At 39.6% G+C, this 15,756-nt stretch overlaps 1 protein-coding gene across 5 annotated transcripts in view; it reads left to right on the forward strand.

The window, feature by feature from the left end:
* Positions 1–15,756, forward strand: part of Fto (FTO alpha-ketoglutarate dependent dioxygenase) — a 392,707-nt gene that overhangs the window by 178,451 nt on the left and 198,500 nt on the right. For all 5 annotated transcript variants that reach the window (XM_069992308.1, XM_069992312.1, XM_069992310.1 and 2 more), the window contains exon 7: positions 5,246–5,365. In XM_069992308.1, coding sequence (XP_069848409.1) covers positions 5,246–5,365 — 120 coding nt within the window. The remainder of the gene's footprint in view (positions 1–5,245; positions 5,366–15,756) is intronic.

A 15,756-nucleotide genomic window follows, 5' to 3' on the forward strand; every position in this document is an offset into this window, starting at 1 on the left:
TTCAGGAGACTGCTCTTCAATTTTGTTTTGGTGTGTCTGTCTTTGCTTGGTTGCTGATTCTGTATTGGTAGAGAGAGTCTGTGCCTGATCTGGGTTCTGTTGGGAGCCTATTTCCAGCTGCTATTCTGACTTACTTAGGATTCTCAGCTCTCTGCTGTAGATTGCTGACAGTTCCCGCCTTTGGAAGGGTTGAGCAGCCTAGACTGCTTGTGTTTGCTCCTACGGGTGCTCTTGTGAAGAACAGATGCTCTGGATGCACTCTCCCAAATGCTGGAGTCTGCTATGGGCTCCTGATGTGTTTTTGTTTATTTGTTTTGGGCTGGTTGTGGGCTTGAACTCTAGGTTTGGGTGCTGTCCCTCAGCTTTTTCAGCTCAAGGCTGGCACCCTACCGTTTGAGCCACAGCACCACTTCTGACCCTTTTTGCTTTTGTGATGCTGAGGAATCAGATGCAGGGCCTCATACATCCAAGACTATCACTCTATTGCTGAGCCGCCTTAACAGTCTGAGCTCCTGCTTACTATCAGGTGCTGGCAGCCTGTGTTGCCCAATTCCCAGTCTAGGGTATATGGGTGGAGTTTTGGTGGGGTTTGGGCTTCTCTTGTCCTGGGCCTCCAGGTCTTTTGTTGTCACAGGCGTGCTTCCCGGGGGAGTGTTGTTTCCTGGTTTTCTCCCCTCTGTTGAGGCGTATGCTCAGCTTTTTACTTCAATTGGGAGGAGTTGGTTGTGTTGTTCAGGCGCCGGATCCCCGGGCTTGGTTCCGGCCCCAGTCTGGAGCGCGCTTGTTAGGCCTGTGCTGATGTGTATACCCCCTAGGTTATACAGCCTGGGGGACACAGTTCAAATTTCTTCTACTGTTGGTAGTCTTGACCCAGGGGCGCTGTTCCTGGCTTGGGCATTTAAGCTCCCTTCCAGGGGTGCTCTTGCTCTAGCCTGGCCAGCTGAGTGTGCTCCACGGGCTGGTGGAGCTCTCAAACAGTTCCCAGTTTTAGTGGGTCCTGTGGTCCGGGTGCTGGGGTAGGGAGTCTAGGTCAGGGTCTGGGGATTCCCTCCAGCTCTGGTCTCCCTTGAGGGATACACTTCCCCTGTGGGGTACTCACCCTGGAGCTGGTTGTTTCTGTGTGGTGTAGGTCGTCAGTTGTTGTTGCAATCCGGGCTGGGTTGGGCGGTGGTGGCTCTGTGTGATTCTTTTCTGTCTCTGCCTCTGTCGAAGCTGTTGGGTCAAGAGTGTCCACGCTCAGGCAGCTTCTTCTCGGTACCTCTGGGGCCCAAGTGACCCCGCCGGGTTGTTGCGATCGTGATCGGGCGGGCGGGTGGTCTGCAGACAGGACCCTTTGTCGCGCCGAGCCGCTTTGGCGGGATGGAACCTCTCTGCTCGGGTGGAGAGTGCTGGATCGTTGCGGTCGCGATCAGGCGGGCCGGGTGGTCTGCCGCAGGTCCTTTTGTCACTCTGCTGATGCCGAGCGGCTTTGGCGGGATGGAGCCTCTCTGCTCGGGTGGAGAGTGAGGGGTGGGGGTGGGATCCTCGTGGAGACTCCCGGCTGGTAGGTTTCTCTGTTCCTGGCGATCTGCTGTTCTGCAAACCAGTACCTGATGTTCTGAAAGTGGCCCCCTGTGTCTCTGCTGTTTCTCTGGGGCTCCCACAGCCCCCGCCGGGCCGGCTGGCCGGCGGCTTGGCGCGCTGCCGCGCGGCCAGTAAAAGTTGGGGGAGGGGTCTTCGCTTTTTTCTGTTTTGAAATTCTTTTCCTCTTTCTTTTTTGTTATTCTCCGCCTCTGGTTTTTCTCTGAGTGTTCGTCTTTTTGTTGTTGTCGGTCTCTTGGGGAGATTAAGCGTTGGAACTCGAACTCTCTTTTTGGTTGGAGAGAGCTGTGGCGTTCCCCTACTGCCCCGTCGCCATCTTGGTCCCCCCTAAGGGTGATATTTGATTAGAATCCTGTAATTTTTTTTTAACCCACCACAATGAAGTGAAAAAAGAAGGTGGTAGCTGGGCATCAGTGGCTCACGCCTGTAATCCTAGCTACTCAGGAGGCTGAGATCTGAGGATCATGGTTCAAAGCCAGCCCAGGCAGGAAAGTTCATGAAACTCTTATCTCCAATAAACCACCAGAAAACCGGATGTGGCGCTGTAGCTCAAGTGGTAGAGTGCTTGGTTTGAGCTGAGGAGCTGAGGGACAGTGCTCAGGCCCAGAGTTCAAGCCCCATGACCGACCAAAAAAAAAAAAAAATTAAGAAGGTGGTAGAGTTAAATAGAATGTATGCCAAAGAATCTTATGTCTACTGAGACTGTATCTTGTGGGCTGTACATTAGCCCTTGAGTAAAGCTCTGTTGGATTAGTTCTCAATGTTGAACTTTTCTGAGCAATGTTAATGGGAAGGAGTGAATGTGAATTGATACAGATATTAAAACTTTTGTCTCAGAAAAGCTCTTAAGATTGTGAGATACTGTGGATAGTAAATTCTGGAGCTGTGATTTATTTAGTTTGTATGTTTGCATCTAGCAAGCGTGTTATTCAGTAGATATTTTTACTATCGCCCATTTAATTCGTATTACAACCCTATGTGGTTATATAATTATCACTATGTTACATATGATATAGCTGTTCTATAGTGGAACAGTTTGAAACTGACTCCAGAACTCTTATTCTTTTCTTTTTTCCATTTTCTGTGGGTCTGGGATTGAACCTAGGGCTTTATGCATGCTATGAAAATACTCTTCCACTTAAGCTATGCCCCCAGCACTTTTGTTTTGCAGTTTTGTTTTTGAGGTAGGTTTTTACCTTGAACTATCCACACAGTCTTACTAACTCTGCCTCTTGAGAGGCTGAGATTATGGGCATGCATCATTACACCTTGATCAGAACCCTTATTCTTAACCATGATGCTATCCACCTCAAGGATTGGGTATTCGAGGTGGAAGATGAAGACTTTTATCTATTAAAATGGACAGGGTTCTCAGTCTTTGATCTCTTGTTCCATGGTAGATTCCCCCAGTATGTTTTTCTTGTTTCTGAGTGTTAAATCACTAAAATCTGCCCAAATCTACAGGATGAACTCATTGCATATGATTATCAATTTTATTTCCTGGGATAACTTCGTTTCTAAGGCTCATGCATTTTGTTCTCTCAATGAATGTAATCAGCATAAAAGTTGGAAAGCCTTAGGAAACCTTTTCATTTCAACCTTGTGTTGGGCTTGATGTTTTGTTTTGTTTGTTTGTTTTTTTGGACAGGCTGTTCTAATAGTATGACAATATTTCATTTAAAAAGTACTCATTTTTTTCTTGTAACATATGTGATTAAACTTGTATCTTCCCCAAAGCTGAACTATGTCTGCATCCGTTCTTTCAAAACTACTCAAGTTTACTGCTGTTAACTACTGTCTTTTAGCACCCAGATAAGGTTTAGCAACTGTTGTCTTAATATTGTCTACATTCCTTTTTTGTTTTGTTTAAACAGCTTTAACTGAAATCAGTGTTACATATCAAACATTTAGTTAATGCAAACTAAAACCTTTTCATACAACTTGATTTTCTCTGGTTTCTGGTTTCAGCCATTTTCACCATTGTTCAATCTTCACAAGTTGCTTTTGTTTGCCCCATGAAAGTTCAATGTGGGTAAACAAACAAGAAAATTCTTTGTGGTGTAGCAGGTGGCAATTATAATAGCGCAGCATCTATATATGGAACATGATAACCTTAGCAAAGCCAGACAGCCCAGCATGAAGCTGTGATTGCTGTACATTTTTTGAGGGCAAAAGTAAACAGAATTTTTAGGATAAATGGTATTATTCTTTGATTGTATAATTTGATTTTTTAAGCTAAAAAGGAATGACAGAAGACTTGGGAAATGCATAGGAAGCAATTTCTTAAGCTTTTGAGAAATTTCTTTAATTAATTTCTTTTCTTTTTTTGGGGGGGGGTCCAGTCGTGAGCCTGAACTCTGAGCCTGGGTGCTGCCCCTCAGCTCTTCAGCTCAAGGCTAGCGCTCTACCACTTGAGCCACAGCGCTACTTCTGGCTTTTTTTTTTTTTTTTTTTTTTTTTTTTGCTTATGGGTGCTGAGGAATCAAACCCAGGGCCTCAAGCACGCAAGCGCAAGCGCTTTACCACTGAGCCACCTTCCCAGCCCCTCTTTAATTAATTTCTTAAGCCTGTCATCTACTGGAATTATTCCAGTTGTAAGGGTCAGAAAACTCAACCTGACTTGACTTAAGTAAAAAAAGGCTTCAGGAATAGCTTGATTGGAGACTAGCTGAAATCACCAAAACTTGCTTTTTTGTCTTTTCATCTTAGAGTCACCTCCTCTTGTGTTGACTCCATTCTTCTCATTTGATGGCAAAATGACTACAGAGTCTTCTTCCTGTATCTTTCAACAGTCTTGTTACCTGGTCTGATTGAACATATACCTACCTTCTTCCTCCAGCCCACTTTTGTCACTAGAAAAATGGGATGGGCTGATTGGCTTAGACATGGGTAGTCAGTTCTACACCTGTATTGGAGCTCTAGCTCTAGCTCTACCTAGAACACTGAGTCTCAGTGAGTGATAATAGGTTACCAAGTGCATAGTAAGACTTTGATAGAGTATAGAAGGAGGAAGTCTAAGGTAACAGTGCAAGCTTAGAATAGTAGACTCATAGGAAGAGACTTGAATCATTGTTATCTTTGTTACTTTGTTACTCCACAGCTGTTGCCATTGGCCCTTATTAAGTTGATGGGCAATTTGAATACCTCCATAGGTCAAATGCATGTCTTCATAATTAAGTTTATATTGTTTGGTTCTATGGACCAAATTGGCTATCATTTCCTTCTAGCTCATAGATAAATTATTTAAGTCTAAGAAATTTGGGATTGATACTTCTAATATGTATCTACCTCTTGCTTTTTATACTACCCTTTAATGAAGGTGTTTAATAAAGATTTCCATCATACCCAGCACAGGCTGATTATACTTAGGACCTCAGTGTTTATTGCTGACTAACACAGTTTCTTCATATCTGACTTGAAAACCCATCCCAGCTTGAGCTGGGTTGCCTTCCTAAAAGAACCTCAGCTTTCAGAATTCTCTATTCTTGGCAGAAATGCTCTGGAGATGCCAAGTTATATCAGGAAGTGGGAAGGCCCAGCTTTTCTCACCTTTCCTCACCCCATGCCTATTAAGTTACCAGAGGAGAACTGAGTGAGAAGACATTGTCCTTACTTGTCCTTCCCAAGGACATTCTAACCACCACCTCCTCATTCTGGCCCACAGGTCGAGTTTGAGTGGCTGAGACAGTTTTGGTTTCAGGGCAATCGATACAGAAAGTGCACTGATTGGTGGTGTGAACCTATGGAGCAGCTGGAGGGGCTGTGGAAGAAGATGGAAGGTGTGGTAAGTACATGAGGTCTGGCATTGTACTTTCTGGGATGCTGTGCTGTAGAAAGCTTCAGCTGCCTCATTTTCACAGGCAAATATATGTATCTAATTATTTCAGATTATTTATTGCATTTGATTATTTGGAAAGGTAGTGAGAACATCAAACATTTTGTCTGTACAACCTCCGCTTTGTTCAAATAAACATATTTGAGTAGTTTTACACAGTAAGCACATTGCTATATTGATGCTGGGCATGGTGGTAAAGATAGTGCAACAGTACTATCTAAATTTTATTTGCATTAAAAAATAAACCAGCTGCCATCCTAACGGCAGTTCTTGTATCAGTCCAACTCTCAGAACTATAAAAACAAGATCAGAAGGGAGAAAAAAGATGAAGAAAAGGTGGTAAAGTAGCTCAAGTGGTAGAACACTTGTCTAGCAAGCATGAGGCCTTGAGTTCAATCCCTAATACTACCAACACCACCACCAACAACAACAAAGAAAGAAGAAGGAAGTATCTTATGATCAGAACAAGGAACCCAAGGCAAATAGTAGGAAATACAGCTTAAGACAAATGAAAATAACTTAATTATGCTTTAATATAAAGAATAGTAGGAGTAGCAACCACATGATACTTGTAAAGTACCAGATACTAATCCACGTTTTCTTTGTGATTTGACAACCTACTAAAGTAGGTATGGTTTTCTCCCACTTTAATGAAGGAGAAACTCAAAGCCCAAACTGCTTATGTAACTTTCCCAAGGTCACCCTGCTGATTTGGGTGGGGTGTGGTTGGGGGTGGTAAGCTGGGATTTGAACTCAAAGGTTCTGGCTCTGAGGTCCTGGCCATTCACGGCCTCACTGTTCTGTCTCCAAACAGTTGAATTTGGAATGTAGTGGGAAGGTGATAAAAGCTTGCTAAACTCTGGAGAGAGGGCTACCTCACAGAATTTGAAATGTGTTGGGAAAAGTGAACGAAGATCTGTAGATCTGGGAGCTATTGTTGATCCCGACTTGATTTTTAAAAACTGCTTAGTGAGGAATGATTGACATACAGAAAGCTGCACTTGTCTTAACTTAGTGAATTTGTAGATAAATATTTGGCCCTGAAACCACCATCATATTACATGTTAAATCCTATCATTTCCAAAAGTTCCTGCCATCTGTTACATTATTATTATTATTATTATTATTATTATTATTACTACTACTATTATTACACTTCACAGATATTCTACCCTTATTCTGTCTATCATTTATGGCAGTAGTGGGGTTTGAACTGGGCCCTGTGATTGCTATGCAGGTACTCTACTACTTGAGCAATACCTCAATCCCCTTAAATCCCTATTTAAAGGAATGAAAATATCACATCACAACCCTGAAGGAACCAGCTTAAAAGTCTAGGGGAGAATGTAGAAGTTCCTACTTTTCATCTGTCTACTCACATTTCTAAACCATATCTTTTCATGGATCTGTGTCTAGGGAAAGAATGTTAGAATCCTTCTGTTAGTATATAAGTATCACAGAAAATGATTTCTCCGAAGGCTGTACTAACTAAGCATTGTAAAAATGAGTTGGAAGTAATGTAGAATCCTTGTCTATATCTCTGTTTTTGTTTTTTGTTTTTTTTTTTGTTGTTGTTTGTTTGTTTTTGTCGGTTGTGGGGCTTGAACTTTGAGCCTGAGCACTGTCCCTCAGCAATTCAGCTCAAGGCTAGCACTCTACCACAGTACCACTTTGGATTTTCTGGTGGTTTATTTGAGATGAGTCTTACAGACTTTTCTGCCCGGGCTGGCTTTGAATCATGATCCTCAGATCTCAGCCTCCTGAGTAGCAAGGATTATAGGCATGAGCCACTGGTGCCTGGCTATATCTCCATTTTTAGTTCTATTAATTAACTAAGCTTGTGTGGAATATTACTTAATTTTCATGTAATATGTGCAGCTTCAGTTAAGGGAAAAGTAATTTTTAATTTTTATTACCCTTAATGTGAAATTCTGATTTTGTCTATTTACATAAGAATTTAGAATCTCTCTGTTTTCTGGCTGAGTGTGATAAATTACACTTGTAATACCAGCTATTCTCAAGGCACAGACTGAAAGAATATTGTTTGAGACCCTCCTAGTCAAAAAGTTAAGGAAAGTACATCACAACAAATAAGCTGGTCATGGTAATATATATTTGTAATACTAGGTAAGTAGGGATCACAGGTAGGAGGATCATGGTTCAGGGTTGGCCAACGGGAAAAAAAATGGGTAAAATGAAAAGACACTGGGGGCATGGTTTAAGCAATAGAGTGCTTGCTAAGCATGCACAAGGCCGAGTTCAAACCACAGTATCAATAGAAAGAAAAAAGAAATTACTTTTCATGCTTAACACTAATATTAAGGCATCTGCTACACTTTGAAATTATAATTTGACAAAGTTGTAAATTATGAATTGGAAAGCAAGAAAGGAACACATTCATTTTGTAAGACCCAGAAAAATCAAGTATTTTTAAAAATTATTTTTAAGTAAGATCTTTGGTATTGTGATTATGCCAGTGATGTTCATTATAAGATGATTTAAAAGATATGCATTTGGTGGCAGTGGCACGCTTGAGAAAAATATCTGCTATTTATTTTATGGCTGTCATATAAAAAATGTTAAGAGGAATAGCAGTCCTGGGACTTTTCCAGAGCTAGTTTCCTTCCCGTGGCATGGCATTCCTAAGTGTACTGCAGGAAATCAATGGCCCATTGTCTCTGCATGCTGTAGGGCCATCATTATCAGCAGAGCAAAGGTTTGGGCTGAGATAAAAGCAGTTGGTTTTTGTAAATTAAATGTGAGCACTGCCTCAAGCCTTTGAAGAGGAGTTTTAACAAATTCATAATAATTTATTTTCTGCTATTGGAAGAGACAGAAGAGCATGATCTTTGGAAAACTCCACGGCTCTGTGGCTTTCATTGCTGTGCCATCTGGTATTTGTGTACAGGGTGAAATTGCCATTGGCTGGTGAGGCTCTTCCTCTCCGTCCACCTCCTATTTTTTTTATTTGTAAGCAGTAGGGGGCAATGTTGAGCTGCTAGTTTGAGGCCCCAAGATACTAGGCTTTCAGGAAAATGCATACAAATGTACCTTTAACTGTCAAGAATTATCCCTGTTGCTTCAATTTAGCTGTAATCTCCAAGATTCCATAACTCAGGAAATCAGTTGTGGGTTAACAAATTCAACAGCAATTTAACAAAAAGTGCAGTGTTTGCTGCACATTTGGATTCTATAGAACTAGACTAATCTAAAGCATTGCTGAAAGTACTAACTTTGTTTCCTGTTAATATATTATTCAAAATCATTATCATCATATACAAATGACTCTTTGTTATCTCTTTGCTTTTCTGGATTGTAAAATCACGTGTGTATGTTGTGGAAAGATTCCTGTAATCAATGCATTTTTGTCTGTTCTGCAATATAGCATCAATCTCTTTTGGTGAGAAAATAAAAGAAGAAATCCTCAGGCAATCTGTGCGTTTCTTTTTCCCTTTTGCTTAGAAGTAAAGCAACCTTTGACAGCCCTTGTACCAGGGAAGAGACTTATGTTGTAAATTTCTCTCTCTCTCTCTGTCTTCTTTTTTTTTCCTTTTTACCTCATGGTTGGTAGGAACAGTCTCAGAAAGGATATAGAATGGAAAATGAGCTTTGAACTACCTTTTCTTCCATTAATGGTAATTGCTTCACGTGTCATAACCAGTCACATATTTCAAAAAGTTTAGTCAGCTGTTTCAAAAACTCCCCTGGCCTCTACTGCCCATTCCATGTCCCAGCAAGCACATTTTTATCACACTGTTTATTCTTGCCATTTCTCTCCCGGAGGATAGTTTCAATCTATGCAGGCTCTTGTGATGTAAATGCTAAGCCTTATATTTGAATGGCATCCTGATAAAATACCACATTTCCCCTGCATATTAGTTTATGAATTTATGAGCCATGAAGCCCAAAGCAATGTAGCCCCCTTTCTTTATAACTCAGGAATTTAGGCCAGCCTTCCCTTTCCTCTTTGCTCATCCACTCATGAAATATTACAACATTATAACCATATAAATAAATGTATTTGTATTTTATTTTATTTTTGAATCAATTCACTGCCTCCCATCCAAGATTATTGTATTATGAGGAGACTCTTCAGGATAAGAGAGAGTTACCATTTGAAAGAAACTGCCTAAGCTTTGCTTTCTGGGTAAAGAGAGACTATGAAAAGCTGAAGTCTCCTGTGAGGTAAGGAAGTCTTGCTGTGGCCAGAGATTCAATGGATAGGCCATTTGTCTCTCAGGGTCTGCTATCGCTCTTTGCAAAACTGACATTTATTTTACCTATAAAAATGTTTTAACACTATCAAATTCACGGTGATTCTGAAAAGAATGCTAGGTGTGAAATCCTCTAAATTGATGACATTTATTCATTTCCTGTTGACCTTAAAAAAATCTATTTGGTTCAATCCAATGGAAATATTCTAATATTGTTTCCAGAGTAAACATTTTCCAAACTAGTAATGATATATATAGTGGAAAGAAATTTCTTCATGCATTATATTTGTTGCTTTACCTTTTTCAAGAGAAAGTAGATCCTTAGTGTGTTGAGGTTTGTTTCCTGTCAGGACAGTTCCCTGCACTGGCATAGCAGTGCATTTATATGGCAGTTGGCCTTAATAACCCTTATTGACTTGAGTGGGTAGGAGCCAAGACTGGATTATTTTAATGTATCCGTTTTGAAACAGTGTAAAACACAACATATAATTATGTTAGGTAAGCTATAGGCTACACTTAATTCTACCCATTTGTGTTAAAATTTGGCACAGGAGAGCAGGGAGATGTGGAAAATGAGTAGGTGTTGTATTTAGTAATGTAACCAGCTTCTTGTTAAAGTTTTAAGAGAAAAGTCTACTTAAGAATGTAAAAGTTGTCCCTGACAAGTTATTTATAATAGTTCTAATTTCTAGATGAGTCATCCTCTTTCCATGTCATTGGGCCAGTGTAAATCATCCAGGAAGCTCCTGCTAAGAATTTGCCCATGGCTGGTGTGGACAGGCCCTGTGGTGTGGGCTATACAGTCCTAGGAACTGTTTGAGATGAGAGCAGTTTGTTTGGTTTTGGAGAGACTAGTGAAGCTATCATCACACTGCTGTAGATTAAATTTGTTCTAAATGGAAACAGGAGCAAGGGTACTTCTCCATATACTGAAACACATACTGAGTATGCTGGTGTTCATTATTGTAAGTTCCACTAGCTAAATTAATTTTAAATTCCTTTCTAGATTAAAGAATTGGAGGACTATAAGGAACAAAGTGATGAAATATAAATGGTAAATCTTTTGGTTAATTTTAATGATGACATTGCCTCCTTACAATATGTACATATATTATATGTGTATTTCTCATCCACATTAATGTTTATTTATGTACTAATTTACATGTGTGTAATGCTAACTCATTTTTCAGGGTTAGCATTTCTAATCTGGGAGCAGTGTATATTATGGTAATTTAGGATCTGGTGTGGAGTGCCTGCTGGTGAGTTTAAAGTAAAATTTAAGTCACCCTCCTTTTTTAACCAGGATAATACTGAGTAGCTCAATATATACACAAATTAGAGGTAAGTTGGACTGTTATAAGCATCCAGTGATTCAAATTCTGGACCATTATGTTTGGGCTTGGAAATTTGGAAAAAAGAAAAGGCCACATTTAGCCATAATAGTATAGTGTCTGTGACCCATACTTTTGGTTATCCTAAACATATTCACAGAAGGTTGTTTATTGCTATTCTCCCCCTGTCCACTCAGTCCCTCCAGTTCCCCACAGCTGTATTGTCCTATTAAACAATTTTGCATGTGATTCAATAAACTTCTAGCAAGTTTTGGTTTCTTCTTTGATTGCCTTTTGTATTTCTCTCATATTTTTCTATCTTCCTCCCCCACCTCCCATAGTGGCTGTAGATTTAGTAAGGGCTTTTTTTTTTATTTTTCAAGCATCCTGTCTTTTTAGGGGGAAAAAATTTACAATTCTAAGAGAATTCAGGCTTAAGCCTAAAAACAGAATGTGCATTGGAAGCACAAAGGATTGTGTTTATGATTCTCTTTGAAGCGTTTTTGCAACTGGATAAGGAAAATTTTAGAAACCCTCTGATAGTGTTCAGGGTAAATACTTAAACCCCTTTAGAGAATTTCACACACAGATACTGTGCCGCAGAAAAAAGGGATACTTATGTTTCTCAAAGCTGCTACAGCCTACAGCTTTGTACTTAAAGACAGAGGTGTTGAATAGAATTCTACTGAGGATACATCCAGTGACAATATCTCCAGGAACATCAGAGCAAACAGTGGGTAGGACTTTCTGTTTTAACCCTTCCATGAGCTGTATGAGGTGAGCTTCCTTGGTATCCAGTGCTTACAAGTGCCTGGTACAACCCAGGAATGTTAAAAGACTGGAGCTGCCCCCTCGGTTATGCACACAACAGAAATAAGACTAGAAAGGCTGAAGATGGTGAGACATAGTGACAGAAGTGAGGAAATTTCAAGTGAAAGCCTTGCCATCTCTCTTAACTCCTTCTAGTGTGTGGAGAGAAAAACTGGACTAAGTAACTGAACTTGATATTTTAGATGCCATATCATGGAATTTGGCTAAATTCTGTTAGGTTTCATTATACCCCCCCCCCCCCCCCACACACCACACACACACACACACACACACACACACACACACACACACACACACACACACACACACACACACACACACACACTACACATTCTATATGTTAAAAATATAGATGATTCTGTAAATGTTATAAAATCAAATGAATGGAAAGGATGTGGAATTTAATCAGCAGGCCTACATTTTTTAAAGGGATGCAAGATTTCCTAAGGATGCTGTTTCCATTGTGTGGAGTGTTATCCAGACGTTGGGCTCTTTTTTGAAGTTGGTTAATGAGTGATCACTAAAACTGTTACCTTCTGAAGATTATCATAATGATGATATCATGAGAAAGTTTATAAAAAGAAAATGCACATGTGAAACATCACCAATAATAATGGTAGGAGGTGGTGGGAACAGTCCACAACCTAGGAAGCCTTTCTTAGAGGTGGTTTGACTGAGTCTCCCTTACAGACAGTATCACCCGCTTTTTTTCATATCCCTACCTCTAAAGCTGGGGTCTGGCTAGGAGTTAAAGGGACTCATAACTCATCTAATGTTTCTATCCACTATGGGTTAAATACTTGGGAAGGTAGGGTTGGGAATCTTTCCATATTTTGCAAAAAATGTCCCAGTAGAGAAATGTATTCCATCTGCCAAAAACTGACATAGCAGAGAGCTGAGAATGCATTACAATGCCTTTTCCACACATTAAGAGTAACATAACCATTGCCTGTCCTCTCCCTGCCAGCGTTTGAAAATTAATGATTCTTTATTTTTAATCAAAGGAAACTGTTTGTTTTTCTGTAGTCCTGAAATGATCTCTGTAATCACTTGTAGATGATACTTGTAATTCTGTCTTTACCTAACAAGTAAATTATGATTGACTTCTTTGCATTTTCTGTACATAATCTCAGCCCATCTGGAACCACCTGTGACAGTCTCACTTGTAAATTTTCCTTGGTGTGTATAAGTCTCAAATAGATAATCTGCTGCTTGTTTTTGACTGATTGACAAAATTAGCCTTCAGTAAATATCTGGTATATTAGGGCAGTATTTAAAATTAAATATATTAGTTTTAGACACATCTGCTTTGGCTATGAAGACTTGGAGCTATGGTAGCTTTGTCCTGTTACATAAATAATAACTTAAATGAAAAAAATCGCAATACCTAGAATTATACATCATATGGTCTTTAACAGATGTTGGGGGATTAAGAGCTTTTGTATTTTAGTTAATGACATAACTTCATTCCATTAGCACTGAGTTTTTTAAAGGATGGAGTGGTGGGATATGCCAATGCCTATAATAACTTAATATTTTTGGTACCAAAGTCTCATATCCCACAGCACTTGAATATTAGATGGGAAAGATGAATCATATTCAGTTACTCAGTAAAAAGCTAACTGAAAATTAACCTATTCCAAGCCAAGCATTTGATTCCTGTAATCCCCCGGTCTTTCCAGTGTCTCACTGCCATTCAATAATTTGAACTATCCAGTTGCCTAGCCTACGACTTCACAATCTGATAATGACTTGACCCGTCTTCATCACCTTCTATGCTAGCACCATTGTTGTTCATAGAAACAGCATCAATCAGCCTTCTAGCTTTGGTTATTCTACATTCACTATGGTTAGATGGTTCCTTTAAAATACAAGTGAACTCATTTTATACCTGAGGTCCAAAGCTACCATCATGTTGAGAAATTCAGCCCACCTGTGATGGCACAATACCATGTAGATCGGTGCTAACCTTCCCTCTCATTCCCACCTCATCCTACTCTCTGCTCTGTGTATGCTTAGTACACTTCTGCCAGAGACTTTCCATATCCTTTTACCTCTGTCTGGAATATGTTTTCCTTTCTTATTTGCTTGGCTCATCTCTCACTTTTCCCCTTCCTGAGATAGTTTCTCTTAGGAAGAACACTCCGATAGTGAGATTATGTTGCCTTGTTCTATATTACTTCATACCATTCTCAGCACAGGCCACTAGAAATCATGCCTACTTCAGTCATGATTTCAGCAGTAGTTGGTACACAGCTGGTACTCAGCACACATGTGCTACAATAAGCATTTGATGGGAGATCATTTTTCTAGCCTTTTGTATCCACATTGGTCATCATGGCCTTTAATAAGTTCTTTTGAACTCTGTGTTTTCCTAAAACAATACCTCCTGCTTAGCAGGAATATTTTTGGATTAGTTCTATTTTAAAACAAACAGTCCTTACATCAATACCTCAAAACATTTTTAACTTTAAAAAAATATCCAGGGCACAGAGGCATGTCCTGTTTTATGCCTTTAGCATTTCTAGCTAAGTAGATTGAGTAATCACTGGCAAACAACTTATATAAATCTGGGAAATCTTTTTTTTTTAATGAGAGAATTAAGTAGGTTATTTGTTTCCCAGAGTAGCAGTGTTGCTAAAACCAGAATCATAGTGTTCTGGATCATTTGTTGGTATTGTTTATATTTCAGATTTCTCTACTTTTAAAAAACATGCTAGAGTAAAATGATCTCAAATATAAATGACTTTCCTGCAAAGTTGAACTTTGTTGCTGTTAATTTTCAGAATATAGAGATAGCAATATACACCGGACAGGCTTTGGGCACAGAAATAGGGAAATCCCTCAGGAGTAAACTGACTTTGGCTAGACAAGCTGAAAACTGATTAAAATATTTATCATCCTTTGGGTATGCAATAGCTTTTGATGATGGAAGGCCTATTAATATTCATCTTTGCTGCTTGTCTACACTTCAGACACATCCCAGGAAAGGATGTTCAAATGACCAGTTTTCTTTCCTCACCAGGAGTCCTTGAGCCCCAATACAGCTTGGAACCAAGAACTGCCTTGTGATGTGCTTCAGCTTTTCCTCTGGGGAATAGGGATGGGGAATACAAACCAGGAGAGACCTTTGCACTGGAAAGCTTTAAAGGATTACTGCTTTCTTGCAGAAAGTCTTTTGCTAGAACAAAGGAAAAAGTTGGGCCATAATTTCATAAGCACCAGAACTGCTGTTGCTATCTGAGTACAGGAAGGAGATTTAGCTCCTTAGATTAAGTTTGGGGATTGGAGCCTTCTAAAGGATTTTGATGTGAATGTCAATAGGAACTGCTACTCCTCATCCCTGAACCAACCATTTTGTTGAGGAAGGAGTAGAAAAACCAGTTGTGTCTGTCCCTAATGTCCAGGTCTTCTGACCGGTTGTTTAGAGTATTAGATCTTTTTTTGAATCTTGACAGTGTCTGACTGAAGATGATGTCATGTCCACAGAGCCAGGAAAGAGTAGCACAAGATCTTTTTAGTTTGTTTTATTCCTTGCAGGGGTGGAGAACCATTTTTCTGACAAGGGTCATTTGGATGTTTATAACATCATTTGTGGGCCATAGAAAATTATCAATATAGGCAGATGGCTGTAGGTAGCCTATAAGAAGTCTATAAGAAGCCTGACCCATCATGTACCAAATGACTTCTCAGGCATGCTAGAGGCCCCTCCCACCTCATGCAATGGGAAAAAAGAACTTGGTTTTATAGGTTGTAATTTATTATTTTAGCAGTGTTTTTTTTCTGTCTAGATTGGGATAACCTTAATTATATATACATATATATATATGTGTGTGTGTATAATTATATATACATATATATGTGTGTGTATATATATATATATATACACACACACACACACACATATATATATATGTATATATAATTAAGGTTCAAACAGGATCTCTTCATTGATTGATCTGAA

The sequence above is a fragment of the Dipodomys merriami genome, unplaced genomic scaffold (genome assembly GCF_024711535.1).
Source record: "Dipodomys merriami isolate MVZ:Mamm:240054 unplaced genomic scaffold, mDipMer1.0.p SCAF_41, whole genome shotgun sequence".
In the NCBI taxonomy this organism is placed as follows: domain Eukaryota; kingdom Metazoa; phylum Chordata; class Mammalia; order Rodentia; family Heteromyidae; genus Dipodomys; species Dipodomys merriami.